A 20,091-nucleotide genomic window follows, 5' to 3' on the forward strand; every position below is an offset into this window, starting at 1 on the left:
GGAGCCTAGAAGAGGCGCTGGGCCGTATTCCCAGAATTCCATGAGCCAGTACCACCTCCTGCCTGTCCCCTTCCTTTCCTAATCTTTCAGCCCCATCTCCCTGAAAATTCAGAATGAGTCCCTTGGTATTCATCTTAATCTGGCGTTTAAAATCTCAGGCAATAAAGCTTTCACCACTTCCCTTACAGAGACAATTTTCCAGCCCTTGATTCTCCGTTCAAAAGCTTTCCACACGGATTCTCAGCTTAGACATGCCCTTCTGTAATTTCACCCCATTAAAACCATTAATGTATCACCAGTCTTCTCCCTTCGTGCCACTTACTTAATTCAAACATTTACAGATCACTAGTGTGTCCCTGCTTAGTTTACTAATTCCACAGTACCTATGACAGCTGGAATTTTTTTTTTTTTTCCCCCTTTTGTAAAGCCTCCAGCCTGCTGATTCCTTCAGTTGTGGCTCTTGGAGCTGCTTCCTTCTTGCAAAATCTGAGGCAGATGCTCACCATCCTCACCTGTGTCCTTCTGCTCCTCTGCACTCCATCCAAACCTGCATTGCATGTTCCTGACTGCCCCGCCCTAACACCTGTGAGCAGCCTAATGTCCTGCAGGTGTCCTGCAGGTCATGCCTCCAGAGCACATCCTTCCCTATAAATACAGATTCTGGATTTATTTTTTTTTTCCTCCCCGAAGCATCCAGCTGGGTTGTGGAGGTTGGTGTTAGTGGGTGGCAGCGCGTGGCTAAAGCTGCATCGGAGCAGACTCTGGATCTGAGCTCCCAGCAGCCCAGCGCAGGGGAGGTTTTATTTTTCCGTAAGTATGTATCTTACTAGTGTGTTCCCTCATGCTGACACCCCAAATAGTGCATTCACCTTCCTTGCAAAGAAAGTTTTTTTACATACCTGGTGAGAAGTACCTTGCAAAGTCGCAAAACACTGTTTTGAAAAAGAATCTTGAATTCCTGAATGCGCAGCTCTGTTTCTACCTGAACCTGTCTCTTTGTTTCTCCTAACATGATGAATCCTTGTGAGGGAGCACGTGGTGTCTGTGGTTCCCAGCATGGTTTGGGTGGAGGTGTGGGTAGATGTATACATGCTTCTCTACTATCAACCCTGTGACTGGTTCTGTGCCACGAGCAGCTGCACGGTGAATGTTCAGCTCCCGAACTTCCCAGGTGTTTGCAGCCCCGATCAGGACTTAGGGACTGTGCTGAAACGATTGCTGCCACGTTTCCCAATCGCAGGGCGCTTGGGAAATGCACTGTGTGGTTGTGCAGCACACACGCCCCGGAGGCGCGAACCGAAACGCTCTGATTAGGAAACACCAGGGCGATGTTTAACGAGCGCATTACAAATTCGGCCCTGACTGCACACCACAGCTCCCCCACCCAGCCCCAGGGACTCGGATCTGAGTCCGATCTGAGGCTGCGGCTGGAAGATCTCCAGAGGTCCCTTCCAACCCTGACGATCCTGTGATTCTGTGATCTCAGGGAGCGCAGAAGCGGGATCGCTAGGATCAGTGTTAGAGGCGATCAGTGGGAGATCAGTGTTGGAGGGTGTCTCTCCTGGGAGTGTGTGAGGGGTGCTAGGGCTTGTGTGTGACGGGGATAGTGACAGGGATAATGACAGGGACAGGGATAGAGATAGTGACAGTGATAGGGAGACTGACAGTGATAGCGACAGGAACAGGGACAGTAATAGTGACACAGGGACAGGGAGAGGGTCAGGGACAGTGACACAGTGACAGTGACACAGTGACAGTGGCACAGTGACAGTGACAGTGTGAGTGACACAGTGACACAGCGACAGGGACAGTGACACAGTGTGATACAGGGACAGCGACACTGACACAGGGATGGGGACATGGGGACAAGGACAGTGACTGTTACAGTAACGGCGACTTACAGTGCCAGTGACAATGACCCAGGGACAGTGGCAATGACACAGTGACGGCGACACAGGCACGGAGACACAGAGGCAGAGACACAGGGACAAGGGACAGTGACACAGGGTAGGGACACAGGGACAGGGGCACAGTGACAGTGACATGGGGACAGGGACACAGACACAGACTCAGGGACACAGTGGCAGTGACAGACACAGTGACAATGACACAGACACAGGGACACACTGACACAGGAACATGGACACAGGGACACAAGGACAGTGACAGTGACACAGACACAGGGACAGTGACAATGACACAGCCACAGGGACAGTGACAGTGCCACAGGGACATAGAGACAGTGTCACGGGCACAGCCCCATCTGGCCCCAGCCCGTTCCCGTTCGCGTCCCCGTTCCTGCTGCCATCCCCGTTCCCGCTCCCATCCCCGTCCCCCTCCCCGCTCCCCTTCCCACTCACGTCCCCCTCCCTGTCCCCATTCCCAGCCCCAGCCCCGTTCCCGTCCCCATCCCCATTCCCGTTCCCGCTCCCCTTCCCACTCCCGTCCCCCTCCCTGTCCCCATTCCCAGCCCTATCCCCATTCCTATCCCCGTTCCCATCTCCGCTCCTGTTCCGGTTCCCATCCCCGTTCCCTTTCCCATCCCCTCTCCCCTTCCCACTCCCGTCCCCATTCCCAGCCCCATCCCCATTCCCGTTCCCGCTCCCCTTCCACTCCCGTCCCCCTCCCCCTCCCCATTCCCATCCCTATCCCCGTTCCCGTCCCCATTCCCATTCCTATCCCCGTTCCCATCCCCCCTCCCTTTCCCGCTCCCATTCCCATCCCCGTTCCCATTCCCATTCCCGCTCCCATTCCCGTCCCCATTCCCAGCCCCATCCCCGTTCCCGTTCCCGCTCCCCTCCCCGCTCCCGTCCCCGTCCCCTCCCGTCCCGCCCCCCCGCTCCCGTCCCCGCTCCGTCCCCGTTCCCATCCCGCTCCGTTCCCGCTCCGTTCCCGCTCCCGTCCCCGCTCCCATCCCCGCTCCCATCCCCGTTCCCGTCCCCGCTCCCGTCCCCGCTCCCGTCCCCGCTCCCATCCCCGTTCCCATTCCCGTCCCCGCTCCCGTGCCCGCTCCCGTTCCCGTCCCCGCCGCACGGGGTCGCTGTGGCCCGGCCCGGCGCCGCGCGGCGCTCTGGGCCCGGCGGGCGGAAGTGACGGCGCGGCGGCCCCGGTGACATTCCCGGCGCTTCCCGGCGCTTCCCGGAGCTCCCGCCGCTCCGCCCGCCCATGCCCCGGCCGCTGCCCCCGCCGGGGAGCCCTGGGGGGGCCCTGCCTCCAGCAGGTGAGTGCGGCCGGGGGGCAGCCCGAGCCCACGGGGGGGGGGTGAGATGGGATGAAAAGGGGTGGGATGGGATGGGCGGTACCGGCCGCGCTCTGCTGGGAGCGGCGGGAGCGGCCCCGCATCCCCCGGGGTGAGGGTAGGTGCCCGGGGGTGCTGGGTGCTGTGGGGATACGCCTGCTCCTAGTCTTGCTCCTTGTCCTAGCACTAGCCCTAGTCCTGATCCTGGTGCTTCTCCTGGTCCAGCCCCACCACTGCTCTGCCCTGACCCAGCGGATGGAGATCCCGGTGGAAAGATCCCGGACCGCTTGGTCTTTCCCCGGGACTTTTGTAAAACAAAGTGCCTTTTTTTGCTTTTCTCTCTTTTTTTTTCCCCCCGTAACGCTTTTTCAAGTCGTGTGAGCTGTTGGAGGAAAGAAACCCCCTTGGAATAACGACGGGTGTAACTGCCCAGAGGTTGCTCTTCTCTGGGTTTTTTTTGTTGTTGTTTCTTTTGTTTTTTGGTTGTGTATTCCATGGGTGGGAATCTCGGTTTTTATGTGGAAAGAAAGTTCAAGTTGCTCGCTGTGTATCTGTCCCGGGTTCCCCTTGAGCTCCTGACGTCTAATGGGTTGCAGATGTGGCTCTGAGCCACGCAGCCATCCGAGGGGAATATAAAACTTAACTGTGCTACTTGTTCCTTTTTAAAAAGGGAAAAAAGGCAGCCTGGGCAGACTTGTAATATTTTAACTATTTCCTCAGTTCCAGTACTTTAACTTTCTTTGCCTTGAGGTTATTAGACAACCACTTAAAAGGCTGCTTTTTAAAGACTTGGGGCTTTTTTTTTTTTTTTTTAATGTTTACCTTGCTCCCACCTTTGTTAAGTAGCATCTAGTTCTACTTATGTCTTAGTTTGTTAACAGTGGGACAGGGCCACTTGCCTGAAAGTTTGTAGGTACCTTGTTGAAACCATAACTGCAGTAACTTAGTTAAACAAGGTCTTGGTTACGACTAGTTGTGCACTTTAAACCAGCACAAAGTACCGAACAACACTTCAAAGGCTGAAGAAAACTTGTGTGTCAGGATGCTGTGGCATAAGTCAGTCCTGTTTGATTTTTTTTTTTTTTTTTGCATTGTCAAGAAATTCTAGCTTTTAAAAATGAGTGAGTAAATCTTTGAACCCATGAGCATCTCTTTAAAAATGTAAAATGTCTTTTAATTCCCCCTCCCGCAGATTCTGTTTAGTTTTTACATCTCCTCTGGTACTTGTCAAGCATCACACCAAGTAATAGCTTCCCTTATGGGCAAGGACTACCCTATTTCCTCTTTCCAAGCTAAAAGTTTAAGTACAAACAGTAATAGCTCTCCCCTTGGAATGGCAAACAAATGCTAAATTTAAAATCTCTCTCTTAAAGTGTCTTAATGTTGCATAAGCCTTTTAAAAACGTGTTTGACCTTGAGATGAAAACCGAGTATGGTGCTCTTCTGAGGTCTCCATGGTGTGGTTCTCCTGCCCTAGTTAACACCTGTAATTGCTGTTCCTGTGGTACAAGAGCTGGAAGTCAGGCAGTCACAACAGCACAGCTTTCCCTGCTACCCTGGAGGAGGGAAACGTGGCCTTTGAGGAGGGAAAAGGTTCTTAACAAGCTCTGAGGAGAACAGTAAGTTGCTTGTCATGTGTTTGCTAAACCCAGCCATCCCCTTCTATATATGTGTATGATACCAAAGCAGTGAGATGACGTGTGGAGAACTCGTCTGTCCAGCAGCAGTAATTTTTAAGTATTCTGAGTATTTCTCACCTCTGCTGATTTAGAGCAGCCTGGTGCTGGCACAAGAAGCTCCAAGGGGGGTGGGGGTGGTTATGTGGCTACTGAAAGCTAATAAAACACAGCTTTTTGTAGTTCTGGCATCCCAGTGACACTGGTGTTTTGTCTGGGGAACCAGGGGGAGGGACCCTGTGTGTGATGGAAGGCAGTACGTGAGCCCGAGCAGCTGCTTTTCGCCCTCCAGTGCGGGGATAGCAGTTCTGACTCATTTTTGAACACTTGAATTTGTAATTACACTCTGTCGACTGTTTCTGTTTGCTCTTCAGCCTAATTGCTGGTCAGCATCGTGAAGAGGTGGGATGAGAAATTCCTGAGAAATCAGGAAGAGGAGACGGCTGTGGCCTTACACACTCAGATGTGTGATGTGTGTGTCAGGGCAGCCTGGGCACCTCAGTGCACAGAGCCTTGGTGGGAATTACAGTGCACAAACCAGTCAGGATGCTTTAAACTGGGTCCTGCAGAGGGAGGGGGAAAGGGAAGGAACCTGAAGCCAACCACAAGGCAGTTGAGAACGGCCTCAACACACAACAGCAAGCCCTGTTCTGACTGATAAAGGAGAAGTAGGAAGGATGTGTGGCTGCCTTGGACAAACGGGCACTGTGGAGGAGGTGGGGATTGATGAGGTAAGGTGAGATTGGACCAACAAAAAGTAGATATGGAGTGTCATGAGGGGCTTTGAACACTAAACATCAAGGAGATAAGTTGGTGTAAGTTGATCAGAGCAACAAGAAATAATTGCCTTGGCTGTCCTGGCACTCCCCCCCCATCTCCTTGATGTGTATCTTCCTTTGAAATGCAGGCTTCTTTGCGTGGATTCTGTTCACTTTTCTTCACTTTCTCTTGTATGTTATCACATCAACTGCCTCCTCCACCAAGGATGTATGTGCCACCTGTGACCCACCTGAATATCAACATCTCACTTAAACATCTGTTAATGAGATGGGAGTCTCTACATACCACACAGTGAAAGTGGCTGCAGAACAAGTAATCCACCTGGCTGGTTACCCTCTGACCAAAATGCCACCATTATCTAGTGATATTAGAAGCTTTGCAGACATTTCCAAATGAGTAGTTAGTTTCAAGCAACCTTTGTGTTATTGTCTATAACATTTCAGAGTTAGTGTACTCATGGTACCTTTTGACAGAATTGGATTTGTGGTCAATCTCAGCTTCTGCAGTTGACTCACTCAGAAAACTCTAAACATTGGCAGAAGCTGAGCAGCAGAGTTAATAACATTTATTGGACCACAGTGAAAGATTTAAACACAATAGCAGGCAGTGTGTAACTTGCACCTCAGAACAAGCACTCTGGGAAAGAAGTAATAAAACTTGAAATTCATCTTTGCTCACTTGAACCTTATTAGCAGCAATTGGAAACTGAAAATGAAACAGCACTGGGAGAGGGCATAGTGCTGGGAAAGAGCTCGGGGTTAAAGTTGTGTGATACAGTTGTGTTGATGCTCTGAGATGACCTGAGGTTTATGTGAAAAGGAAACAACTTTTGGTTTTCCACAACCAAGATAAGTGGTCAGCACGTAAGTGGGAGTTCAGCCTTTAACTTTAGCACAGAACTGTTACCAGTCTGTGGCAGCAGATATTATTGCAGGGAACTTGAACAACACAAATCAGCACAAAAATCATGCTTTCTTTCACATCTCTGTTCCATGTTTTTAATGCATACTGCAGTTCTGAGTCTGTGAATGCAGTGTGTACAAATGTGGAATTCTAAGCAAAAAGAGAACTAGATGAAAGGGATTTTAAATGGAAATGTGCATATAGTGTAAAAGCCTCTGCAGTTGCTTTCTCTAGCAGAGTTCGTCTTTGAGCTAAGCTGAGGGACTGATACCTTGTCACTTGCATGGTGTTACTGCTTAAGGGTTAGAATTTAAATGTATAGTTGTCTGTTCCCACTCCTTAGTGTTGCCTCTTCCTGTGTCTGACCAGCCTGAATGGAGCCTGTAGTGGTTTCTCCATGGCTGTGAGTGGCTCCCTGCAGTTGGGGCACACGTGGATTAGTGATTCAGGACTGGAAATGAGATGTGGCTCCGTCTCGCAGGTGTTGCTGTTACACTGTGTCAGATGCATTACTGACTGCTCAGGGAGGTCAAGTAACCTGCCCGTGGTCATGAGGTGAGTCAGCTTCAGATTCAGAATGATCCATGCTAATATCCCTTTTTATTTAAGAAGGTATTTAGGGGGTTTGTATCAGTTTGACCACCTAGTCTGTCTGTCCAGTGCTCAGAAATTGATTGAAGTAGCAGAACAGAGTACAGGCTTCAGTATTATCACACCTTGTGATGTTTGCTCTCAAAGACTGCTTAAAAGCTGTTAGTACTCAATCTGACAACTCTTAAATTATAAACAGAACACGTGGTCACTTTTTAATTAAACTCCGGTGTTTAGAGACTTTAAAGCCAGCATTTTTCTTTCAATATATGTGAATCATGAATTTGACATTATAGTGAGGCTTCTGTAGTGTCCTTCACAGTGCTCTTCTGCTTCAATGCTTCAAAATTTCTTGGAAGTGAGCAGGAGGAGCCAGACCTTGATTGGATAAGTGTTCCTCTTGCTACCTTTCTGCTCTGATGTCTTGTTCCGTGGTGCTTGATCATTAGCATTTCACGACTTATTTTGAGAAGGCAGATCCAACATGGGTAGAGGCCAAGTGACTCACAGTAGCAGAGCTGGGAATAAGAAGGAGCCAGACTTTATAATGCCAGTTGTCTGCATGATGAAGCAATTACCATTTCAGTAATTTGTTTTTCATTGGGAATATTTCATTTCCATGGTACCGATGTGAGGTTGGTGCTGCGTGCTCCAACAGTGCTGTCAAACTTTCTGAAGCAAAAAGGAATGCTATGATAGCCAGGTAAGGTTGAGACAGTGTTGTTCTCTTGTACTGAGGCTTTTACATCAGCTGGTAATTCTCCTGACTCCTCAGCTAGCTCTCCTGGTTCGTGCTCTCTTGGAATGCCATCTCCTGCCAGAAAGCCAGTTCTAAATAATCTGGCAATTTAGGGAAAAATGTTCTTAAAGAGTAGCTCAGGGAAGCTGTCTACTAATTCGTAATTTGTGGTTGGAAATACAATGGTTTGGAGGCTGTCTCCTAATTAAGTAAGTTGGATGAAGTGCTGGTAGTCTGGAGCCTCACTGTGTTTGATTAGAGGTCTTTTGGAAATTAAGTTGTCATTGTGGGAAGGAGTGGGCTCGTGGGTAACAGTGTCCCTGAGCCCATTGCTGATAAATCCAACTTGAGTTGTCAGTGGCTGTGGTTCCTCCAGAGCTGGTAACACTTATTGATGAGCACTATGCAGTCTCTGTGAGGAGTCATAAAAAAACCCCCGTATTTCTTTGGGCATTATTTTTTGGAAAGCCTTTAAGGCAAAATTTCATTTTTCGTGGTTCCACTTACTGTTATTAGTAAGTAGTTTTAAAGGCAATTTATGGGCTTTTGATCCGCTCACTGTAAGAAATTGTTGAATACCATAAAACTAAGCTAAGGAAATCCACTGAATATCTTGCCAGAGTTCACTTCATAAGCCCTCAATAATTAGCTATAGACCTCACCTCAATTTCCCTTGTTTGTTTTACAGGAGGAAAATGTTTTTTTCTACTTTTTAACATCTATAGTGGATTTCACTGTTTGTCTGTATGAAACTTGCCACCCTTCAGCAACAGTAAGACTGTGTTGAATGAATGGAATGGGGTTGAATTAATACTCCAGACTTGATGCTCTTTTTTCCATCTATCTCTCCCTTTTGCCGGGAAAGTTGTTTATATAGTTTATGTCTGCTGTTGCTAAGGATTAGTTTTATGCTGAAGAAAGTTCTGCCAGCTGAGCCACTTTCTCCTAAACAGGAATAATAATGCAACAAATAATTTTAGGGTAAATGGTGTTTTTATTTTTGGATAAGTAAGTCGTGTGGTTTTTTTCTGGGAGGGGGAGAGGGTGGTTTTGTGGTGTTTTTTTTTTTCTCCTGTCAGTACTTGCAGGCCACTGCTGAAACTACCTTTTAATTTTCTTTTTCTCTTTTTGTAGCTGGTAACTTGGTATCCTGTTACATACTGTTATTTAATTTCTGTAGTCAAATATATGCAAAGTTCTTCTGTGTGTTGTGGGAAAGAAATGCCTGTTTCCTGGTCTGTCTGTTGACCTCTTGAAGTTGAGCTCAGATTTCTTCTCCTTTGCCAACTGGGAGCAAATACTGTAGAAAGTGTCTGATAGTGAAACCCATGTTAGAGGCATTATTCAAAACACACATGTAACTGGCTTTTGGCCTGGTCAGTTCTGTTGTTTTGAAATACCCACAGCAGCTTCTGTTCATCTGTAGAACCAACCTGTGTTTGCTTCACACTGAGACCTGTGTCACGAGTGCTTTCTTCTTTTAGGAGCACTTTGGACACATAAAGGCTGTGCTATCAATTGCTAGCAATCTAGGGGGTGCTGAAATCAATCAGCACCTCTTGTTACTGGCCAAAAACAGGTCAAGGGTTTGGTGTCAAGAACAGCCCAACAGCAGTGGGTATCTTCCTGTAGAATTTCATCATTTGAATGCCATGTGACTTTGCCTCTAGTGTATTGATACGATTTATTTTTCAGTGGTATACCTGCTGAGAATTCATGTTGCAATATTTAGATTATACTGCTAGCTTAGTAATTAAAGGAATTAATAATATTAGTGGTTTTGTGGATGAGAAAATGACTTGAGATCAGGGTTTGTTGGGCTTGCAGCTCTTGTCTGTAGAATTTAGGCACGTCACCTGATCTTCAGCTGGCCAGACCATAAAATGGGTATGTTACTGCTCTGTGCCAGGAAGATACTGCTCTAAGGCAAAGACATTCATTAGTGTTGAATTAAAGTATTTGAAGCTTTAAAATTCCTGAGGGTCGGTTTTGTTTATTTCCTGTGGCAAAGATGCATAAAAAGGTCTGATCATAAAATATTTATAAACCGTAGAGTTACTTAGTATCTCATAACTCATCTTTGTTTAAATGGCTGTTGTAAATCCACAGCAAGTCTAGTTCAGTGCCTTGAGCTCTTGAATGGCTGTGAGAGGTGGGGAAATGCTGGAGAGTCACTGGGAAGTGCCCAGGAGACAGACCAGGAGGTGCTAGTGTTGGTTAGGTGGGCACCAGGGGCCCTGGAGAGGAACTTTACACAGAACTCGACAAAACAAGACAAACTTATCTCCTGAGAGCATCTCTTGTCCTGATGTCAAGGGTTGTGCAATTCTGGAGCAGTGTTTGGCAAGACCTGGTAAATCCCCAGTGCTCTGCCTTGCTCCAGGCCTATGGCTGCTGCCTGCTGTGTAAGATTTCCTGCTGCCCCTCTGGATCCTGGCTCTGATCTCAGCCCAGGTGCACAGCTTTCCCTTGGGAGGTGGAGTTACCAGAGTTGGTGGGTGCTCACAGCCCTAGGGGGAGGCAGGTCTGTCTCTTTTCAGTGGCACTGATCTGTGGGATGGATTAAAGGCTCCATGCAGCCCATGTCCCATGGCACTCCTTGGTGCCTCGAGGTTTCCAAACAGCACAAAAAGCAAGGGACATTTGTGCCTGTCCATGCTGGACTGGCTTTGATTTTTGTGGGAGACAGCACAAGCCCTTCTAGAATGAATCCTAGGGAAGTGGAGGAGTGAAGATGGTGAAATGGTGGAGTCACCATCCCAGGTATGGCATTGGAGGACATGGTTTAGTGGTGAATGTGGTGGTGGTGCTGGGTTGAAAATTAGACTGGATGATCTTAGAGGTATTTTCCAGTCCTTGTGATCTTGGGACTACTGCACTGCTGAGATGGATTTACTGCTTTGAAGTTACATTGCAGTTGTCCTGACCTGCCATTTGGAGCTATTGGTGAATAACACAATGTTGATTATTTTCAGGGTATCTCAGATAAACTGTTCTTAAGATGTGCTCTGAAAATTAGGATTAATTTGCTGCTGTTATACTCAGGCAGTTTAAGATATGGCTTTACTGTGAGCATTCTTGACCAAGGTAGAACAATAGACTAACATTTCTTGAGAAGAGGAGGCCTGTTTATACAGAGTGAGGAAGCACAGAATACATTTCCTTCTAGTAATGGGAATGGGTAGGTAAAGTGGAAAGATTTGTTAAACTCAGTATCTTAGAAAAAGGTGGTCCATCTGTGTGATGATCCTCAGTAGGGTGATCTTCTGCAAGCTAATACACAGCAGAGAGAAAAAGAAACAAAGCACGGCTCTCCTAGCATTGATTTCTGCCACTGGTTTTGTTGATAGAAAAAAATTAAAAGTCAGTCACTTGGAACAGGTAGTAGTAAAGATATGCCCACTCTAATTTTTGGAGTAGAGAGCTTTACAGACTTTGAATTGCTGTGCCTGTGAGAAAAATGGGTTCGCTATGATAAAGAAGTGAGATTTTTTAGCAGGTTGAGTGCAGCTGGCCCAGTGCTTTTATCTGTGTGCAAGGACTGTGATTATTTTTGTTGTGGGATTCCAGTGCAGCTGGTGAATGTTTTGGGAAGCCTGTGTGCAGACTTGTGAACTAAACCATAGCTGGTAGTTACCTTTCCTCTGAAGGAGACAGAATATGTGCATTAAACGTTACAATGCAAAAACCTGTATTTAAATGTGAAGTCTTGCTTCTTATTCAGGATGAAAAGTGTTTCTTCTCAAGATTACAAAGGATGCTCCGCAAAGCTTTGTATTAACACACAAATTTGTAATTTGTATTCAGTCTTGGATAATTTGTATATGCAGCCTGTTGAGCACCCAGTAGGTGCAGTCTATTTTTAACCTTCGTTTATTTATGCAAAACCAGTTGAAACAGAGCATTAGTTTAATCCTTTCTTCTTTTGTTTTCCACTGCAATTCTCTTACCTTGTCAGTTCAGAAGGGTCCTATTATTTGGGATTGCTACCAGGCCTGATTTGTGAATCATCTGATAAAAAGCCAGCTCCACTCCCAGAAATGTGCCTTAGGTAGAATTGTATGCCAGTGAGTCAGCTTTAGGGCAGCATTTTCAAAGGAACGCTATATAAATTACATAGTATCCCTGTGGGGGTGGCACAGTGTTATGAAAAATCTGCTGTAGAGCATCGAGCACACACATCCACACAGAGCTGAGTCAACTGTCTTGAGCTAAATTGAGTGAGTGCTGGTCTCGCTCCTCTCGTTTTAAGTGCGCGGGTATGTGTGATGCTTACAAGAAAATAAAAAAGAAAAAAAAGAATGTATGGTATCTTGGGGAGGAACTGAACAAGCTGGGAGGTCCAGAAAGCATTGGTACTTCTTCTACATTTGTCTGGATGCAGATCAGTCTTTTCTGATAGAGGTCTAATCATTTGGATGGATGCTGTGTTAGTTAATTAGAAATGGTTGCTCTCTGTCGTAGGGTAATGGCTATAAGATGACAGAGGGCAGGTTTAGATGAGATACTAGAAAGAAATCCTTGACTGTGATAGTGGTGAGGTGCTGGCACAATTTGCCCTGAGGAACTGTAGCTGCCCCGTTCCCTGGAATGTCCAAGGCCAGGTCGGACGGGGCTTGGAGCAACCTGGTCTAGTGGGAGATGTCCCTGCCCATGGCAGGGGGTAGAACAAGATGATCTCTAAGGTCCCTTCCAACCAAAACCCTGTCTTCTCTGATATCTGTATGTGTTGTTTGTACTAGAATGTTGCTGGCAAGTTCACTGATTAATTCAGTGTCAGCTAATGGAAAACAAGGCGATTCGAGGAGGGACAAAAAAGCATGACCACACAGCTACACCTATATGGTTTTTGGTGAAGCTTTGCAAGTGGACAGGTTCATTATCACTTCTCATCTTCTGGGTTACATGTCCTTCTGTCAGAAGACAGAATAACTTTGTTTTTTGCCAAAAGCTTTTCCTGTATTACAAAGCTGACGTGAACTGTGCTTTACAGTCAGCCCTGGCTGTGTGCTGCTTCTGTCCTTTCCTAACCCACCATCCCCAGACACACAGTCTGTCAAATTACCTTCAGAGTTCTTGACGAGCTTGCCTGTGTGTTTACATTTTTAAAAATAGTCAGCTGTTTAACATAATTTTATTAGCCCGTGTTGTATGCATTTGTCATTACCTCTTTCACACCTCTGATTTATTCCATCTGTGCTCATCTGCGTGAGATAATGTAATCCACTGGTGATGGAAATAATTGTGTAAGAACAAGCCATTGTAGTATTTAATTTCATATAAATATCAAACATATATTCAGATTTAGATGAAAATAACTGACTTTTGTGGCATTGGAACTGTGAGCAGGAAGGATCTGGAAGGATCTCCAGTTAGCTATGTACTCTGAACAATTAGCTTGTATGCAGCAATACAGTTTAACTTTTCATTTATGTAGTCACACAAGCCTAAAGAACATACATGATGTTATTTGCTGCAATAATATAGGTACAGTTTCTCATTTTTTAAAAAAATTGCAGCTTGCAAATAAATGGCAAGTGGTGAGAGGAGGTGGGTTGTCCAAATTGTTTTCTTTCAGCACTAACTAAAATGGCACTAAAAGGCAATGTTCTGCTAGATAACTTTTTTCATTTAAGCAATTGCTAGAATCAGCAGAAGAAGGTGATGAGCAGGAAAAGAAGTGGTTTGTTGGACTCTGATTAAGAGGAAATGTTTTAGGAATAAACTAAAGTGATTTTAACAGCAGGCTGCTGTGAAAAATGTAATACCTGCGAAGTAAGAATCTGTCCTGTCCACAGCTTCTGAAAAAAAGAGCTGGTTTGCTTTGTACAAAATGGGCATTCGTTATCAGTAATCCATTCAAATAGCACCTGAAATGACAATGTACAACTGAGGTTAAGGTGTCATGGTGTTTATTAAGTATTTCAGGCTGTTGAGAGATATTCCTTGTTCAGCTTAAATAAGATGTAACTAGAATGAGGAACATTCTAACTGTTAATATATAATACTGTATGATTTAGTTTGTTGTTTGCTTGGCCTGAGTAGCTGGACTTGATGGAGCCTTCAACCTCAGAGTTCACAGCAAGCTGTGAACTTAACACCTTGAGATATTTTTCTGGAATGGAGTTCTTTTTCTTGGTAATCCTCCTACCAGCTGATACAGAGCTGTGTTTTGTCTTTGGTGCATTTAGAACACTGATAACACACCGATGTTTTAGTTGTTGCTCAGTGCTGACTACCTTGAGTCAAGGGCTGTTTTAGTTATATGTGCTCTGCTGGTGAGCGCCAGAAGCTCACACCAGAAGATCAGGAGACAACAACCACCAGCAAAAGCTGCAGCTCCACGGGGGCTGAACAGCCTGCCTACATGGACATGGACATAGAGGAGGAAGACCCCAGACCAAAGAGGCCAAGAGGCGCAGACTACGCGCCTGAGGGGCTGGTGCGTAAGTTGTGTAATTGCCTGGGGATTTCTTTGTTCAGGGTCCCTCTCCAGAGGCACCCACATCCAGCTGATCTGCTGCTCTGCAACTCTATTTCATTATTTATTTTTATAATCTGATGCCTCTCTGCTGTGGGAAACCTGCCATCTTCAGTATAACTCTTAGTGCAGTGGTATATATTACGTGATAGTTGTTCTTTAGGAAGCTCCTGTCAGCTCTGGGTTTTTTCTGCTTTTAATCACTTTTTTTATCTGCAAAAATGCCTTCCCAGAGCAAACAGTGCTGTGAAGGGATTGCTCAGGACCCTCACCTGTGTCTAGGCTGAACCTGTGAGTTCAGGGTGTGATGAGACAAAACAGCAGGTAGCTTTTCATCAGATTTGTGTTTTTTCTAAAGGGATAGTTTCTGCTTACCCTCTCTTCTCTCCTTCCTGATGGGTGTAGCAGAAAATTTCACTTACTTTCTCATTTTGATTTCTGCTGACTTAGTTAAAGGAACCTACCCAAGAACAGGTTCTGGTGCAAAGGAGAGAATATGACTGTGCAGTCACAATTAGGTGGGAAAAGAGTAAGGGACAAAACTCATCCTTGTTAGTAGCAGCCAACTGTTGGAGAGGCTGGGCTGCCTTTGCTAACCTGACCTTCAAAATCCTTCTGGATTTCTTAACTGAACTTCAGATTTCCTTGTGTACAAATGATGTGCTTTTAGAAATGAGTCCACAATTTCAAGATGTTTTCCAGGTAGTGGTTTAATAATTTCTGCATACCAGTGTGTTCTGTGTGTGACTGGAAAATAATGTTTTTTCTGGTGGAGAAATCTAGCAGAGAAGTTTTTACAGAATTGCCTTTTAAAATAATTGTTCTGGTATCTGTCGATTAGTGAAAGAATGACATTTCCAATCAGTGTGTAATTAAGTATCCATCTGTGTCTGTAAGCGTCACAACTTATTCTTCAGTGCTTTGTTCTCACTGCAGTAAAAGAAATGGTCTCTCTCTAGCACCACCTTGAGATTACCTTTTCTAGTACTGTTGCAGGAAAAGTGAGTGGCAAGAAAGGAGTGGGAGTTTTTTAATATAGTCTCTTCTTGCTGATCTATACATTTCTCAAGTAGAACTAAATAAGTACATTTTTTTCACTCTTTGAGACAAGGCTTTCATTGGCATAGATATTTTCCTCTGAACTGCCTGTATTCCTCCCTGCAGCAAAGTCTGTTTGAGTCATGCTAGATTTTTTTTTTTCCAGTGAGAGAAAGACAAAATTCTGGTTTATATACATACTGATACTGGAATTGGTGATGTCTAAATAACCAGTTGAAGGGACCCAGAGAGTACAAACCTCACCAGTGCAGGTATTTTTTTCCATGCACAAAGAAACACATGTCAGTGTTGTTGCCCTGTGCTGCCAACTCACTGAAAATATAATTCACTGATCGCTGTGTGAGGGATTAAACCAGTGTGGTTGGAGTAGTTAAAGTAAGATCCCACTTAATAATAAAAAAAATCCTATAAAATGATTATAATTAGACTGTTAACAAGGTGGCAACGTGTTGATGAAATGTCTTTTTTTTTTTTATGGCTATCAGGCCAGAGACATGGAAAGGCAAGTACAGGTGTCCTACTCCCCCTTTGGGAGCTGTGAGGTAAATGATGTTCCCAAGCAGGACCTTGGTATAAAAAAGCCTGTAGTTCACTTTGGCTGCCCTTTAGCTTCGTGTCAAGCTCTCTTCATTGTGCTCCCCGGGCTAAAAGGCTGAATAGGGCAGAAGCTGTTCTGCAGTTATTAGTATGGTTATTTAAATATATTTTCATTCGGCCAGGCTAACGCGCTTCTGGTTTCTGTCTGACCAGACTTTTCTTTTCCCCGTCTGTACATTTCAAAACTCTTAGAGAAGGTGTTTTTCATTTCCAACTGCATGACCAAGAGCAAAGCTGGGATTTGCACTACCAGGTACGATACAAATCCCACGGTGCAGAAGTCTTGGCCAGTTGTTCAGTTGTCAAATCTCTGGTTTACTTACCTTTGTAGTAGGAGAATTACTGGATAATGTAGATTTGTGAATGAATTACGTAGAAATACGGATTTAATTGCAGTATTGAGATGCATTTATGCCTCATAACGTGTGTATTCATCATTTGGGTTTGTTGATGCTTTTCTGTGGCCTTGGAAATAAGTTGTTCCTATTTACTGTTTACATTAAGTTACTATCTCCAGAAATTCTTCTTTCAAGATGTTTTCAAGAGAGTTTTACTCAGTGCAAGTATCACAAATATTTTTCTTTATATATATGTTCCTGTATTTTGCAGTATGCATTTTATTGCATACTGCAGTGTGCAGTCTGCATATTATTTTTGGAAGGAAAACGCTGAGTTTACCCTTTGGAGTTTTGGGTTTGTGGCTTTTTTCCCCCTCATATTTAGCAGACCTAGTCTTGTCATCTTCATCTTCTTTGTGTTGTCCAGTTTAAGCCAACCTTTCTTTCCTTAGCTGGTGTTCCTGTCCTTTAAGTATTTTCATGGTTCTCTTGCACCATACAGCATTTCAGCCTGACTCCCTTCAGCCTTAGACTCCCTTCCAGTGCCTAAAGGGGCTCCAAGAGAGCTGGACAGGGACTTTGGACAAGGGACTGGAGGGACAGGACAAGGGAGAATGGCTTTAAACTGGCAGAGGGCAGGGTTAGATGGGATATTGGGAAGGAATTGTCTGTGAGGGTGGTGAGGCCCTGGCACAGGTTGCCCAGAGAAACTGTGTCTGCCCCTGGATCCCTGGAAGTGTCCAAGGCCAGGTTGGATGGGGCTTGGAGCAACCTGGGCTGGTGGAAGGTGTCTCTGCTCATGGCGGGGGGGGTGGGGGTGGTAGAACTGGATGGGCTTTAAGGTCCCTTCCAACCCAAACCATTCTGGGATTCTGTGAACCATACTGTCTATAACTGGAAGCAATGGGTTGTTCAGGTAATACTGTGAAGAGCAGAGATGAGTGAGCTATTTGTTTAAATTATTCTTACTGTTCTGTTCCTGTGCAGGGTGCTGTATTGCTGAACACCACATATAGTTCACCCACTCTTCCAGACCCCGTGCTCAATGCTTTAACACCAGGAGGACCTTTCTGCTCTGCAATGAAGATGGAGGCAGTGGGAAAAGCTGAAGAACTTGCTGATTCAGAAGTTCCACCAAAGGCTTCTGAAAAGCAAGAGACTGCTCCTGATGAAGACGGACCTATAGAGCTCGAGACACAAACTGAGAAGGACAGCATGCCCACTCCAGCAGACTCTGCAGTGCTCTCTTCCATGCCTTGCTTGCTGATGGAGCTGAGGCGAGACTCCTCTGAGTCCCAGCTGGCATCCACGGAGAGCGACAAGCCAACAGGCAGTCGAGTCTATGAGAGTGACTCTTCTAATCAGTGCATGCTTTCCCCTTCTTCCAGTGGGCATTTGGCTGACTCAGACACGTTGTCTTCCACAGAAGAGAATGAGCCCTGTCAAGCCGAAGCTGTCGCAGAGGGAGACCCTTCTGCAGTGTCTGGGGCCGCAGCTGGGAGGAAATCCAGGAGATCCAGGTCCGAGAGCGAAACTTCAACCATGGCTGCCAAGAAAAACCGACAGTCCAGTGATAAGCAGAACGGTCGAGTTACCAAGGCAAAGGGTCACCGAAGCCAAAAGCACAAAGAGAGGATCCGGCTCCTGAGGCAGAAGCGGGAGGCAGCTGCTCGCAAGAAGTACAACCTGCTGCAGGACAGCAGCACCAGCGACAGCGACCTGACCTGTGACTCCAGCACCAGCTCATCCGATGACGACGAAGAGGTTTCAGGGAGCAGCAAGACAATCACCGCAGAGATACCAGGTAGAGGATGTTTTTTAAACTGAACTGTAAAGGCATCTGACATCGTTTCTCAGCTGTCATGCTAAGTTAGATGAGTGACGCTTGAGACAAAAAAACAAAACAAAACCAGGAGAACTGCAGCTCTGTGTAAATTTGAAGACTGCAGTGTGTTAATGAGACGTGGGCAAATATTAAAATCTGTTCTGAGGTTTTGGTGCACTTTTGCACACCAACAAAGCATAGCAATGGTAAATGGGAGGAAGGACTACCTTTGAATTCTGGAGTTTTCAGATCTTTTCCTTTGTAAGCCTATATGAACTCCTGTCAGTGCTGTCAAATCCCATTAGATGGTGATAATCGAATTCTTAAGATAAGTGGCCAGCTTTGCTTTAGCAAAAAAAGACCACAGCTTGACAGTTATGTTAGAAATGGCACAGCAGACCTCTTGCCTGTGTTATAGCAAGGCCCTGGCCATTATTGCACTTGTTCTGTGCTTTCAGCTCGACATGTCAGTGCATGACAAGCCTCTTAGCCTTATTCTAAGTTCTTGCAGATTGCAGCTGGTCACCTATTTTAGGATATAAACATGATTACGCAGGTGCCCAAGCTACAGTCCCACCTGAATTTTCAATATCCTAGACAGAGCTGCCACTGTTTTCCTATGTCCTAAGGTTCAGTAATTTCTACACTTTTTACTTTCTGACACATTTGTTTTAAGATGTGAGCTAGCAAATTATAGGGGCCTTCTTGTAATTTTGTTAGCAAAAGAAGGTTGAATTCTTCAAGGTTTTTGTTTGCTGAGTCTTTGTTATTTTATTACCTCAAGTGCCGTGGACAGGATTTTGTGTGAATTATTCTTGCAGCATATTATAACACAGAACCATCATCCTATGGCAATCAGAAATAAAATCAGAAATAAAAATAAACCTTTTGGCTTGCCAATTTTTACTGGGTTACATGCCTTTTTGCCTCTTATGCTAGAAGGTGTTTTTATGGGGTTTTTTTGAGAAAAATCTTACAAAGGGCATGAACGTTTAAAGGAAAACTGCAATATTAAGTTGCTGAACTAAAGTTTGCTAGATTAATTATTTAAAATATTTGCAGCAGGTTTTACAAATTACTGTTTTAACTGAGTTGATTATGGTGGATGATGCTGTCCCCATGAAAACTGGCGTTTTTCCCACACCTGCTAGGAAGCAGGTTGCACGAAGGAAGTAAACGTTTATTTTTAGAAAGTCTGGGAAAGGCATAATCTCCTCTTATAATTACTGTGTAGTAAACTTTTAATAGAGATCTAAAATTATTTTTACCAATTTAGTAGTTAGGCTTTCTAGCTTCTACCTTTTTATTCATTATATTTACACTTTGGGGAATTAAAGCCCGATTTAAAGCCTGTTGAAGAAGACTGTTTCATTGAGTTTTGGGACTGGTTCCTCCCCACCTCTCAAAAAACCCCAAAACTCACAGAATAAATCCCTCTGGTCATATGCTTTTTTTTAAGTCATAAAAGTACCTTGTGAGCCAGAGGGCACCACATGGTATTTTCAGGTTCGCTTGGGTTTCTGACTGCCTTTGCAGAGACCTGAAACCATTCCAGGGCACTTTGAGTGTCTCACTGGGCTCTTGGTCTTAACCATGAGATGCTTGTGGTGAAACGATCGCATTGCAAGGACGAACTTAATTTAGTGGTGATGACAGCAAAGCCCAGTTTAACCTGCAGTACGAGGTGTTGCAGTGCACAAACCATCCTGAGGAACACTAACATTTGTTCTTACTCCATAGCATGTGTCATCTGCTTGATGCTAAGTTCCATTTAAGACATGGAAACCCTTGAGCTGCCCTTTTGGTGCCATCTGGTGCGACGTGAACCTGCCACGTTGCGGTTCTCCTTTAAATAGGAACAGCT

The 20,091-nt window shown here is 45.2% G+C and overlaps 1 protein-coding gene across 3 annotated transcripts in view; it reads left to right on the forward strand.

The window, feature by feature from the left end:
• The first annotated feature begins 3,058 nt into the window (after window positions 1-3,058).
• Window positions 3,059-20,091, forward strand: part of CUNH18orf25 (chromosome unknown C18orf25 homolog) — a 42,762-nt gene continuing 25,729 nt past the window's right edge. The window contains exons 1-3 of one of the 3 annotated variants that reach the window (XM_027719995.2): window positions 3,059-3,220; window positions 4,716-4,857; window positions 17,390-18,206. In XM_027719995.2, coding sequence (XP_027575796.1) covers window positions 17,483-18,206 — 724 coding nt within the window. In that variant the 5' untranslated portion in view covers window positions 3,059-3,220; window positions 4,716-4,857; window positions 17,390-17,482. The remainder of the gene's footprint in view (window positions 3,221-4,715; window positions 4,858-17,389; window positions 18,207-20,091) is intronic. The other 2 variants (XM_027719991.2, XM_027719993.2) reach the window with 2 other exon arrangements.

This window comes from Pipra filicauda, unplaced genomic scaffold (assembly GCF_003945595.2).
Source record: "Pipra filicauda isolate LSUMZ 115617 unplaced genomic scaffold, ASM394559v2 scaffold215_size1667880_pilon, whole genome shotgun sequence".
Lineage (NCBI taxonomy): Eukaryota > Metazoa > Chordata > Aves > Passeriformes > Pipridae > Pipra > Pipra filicauda.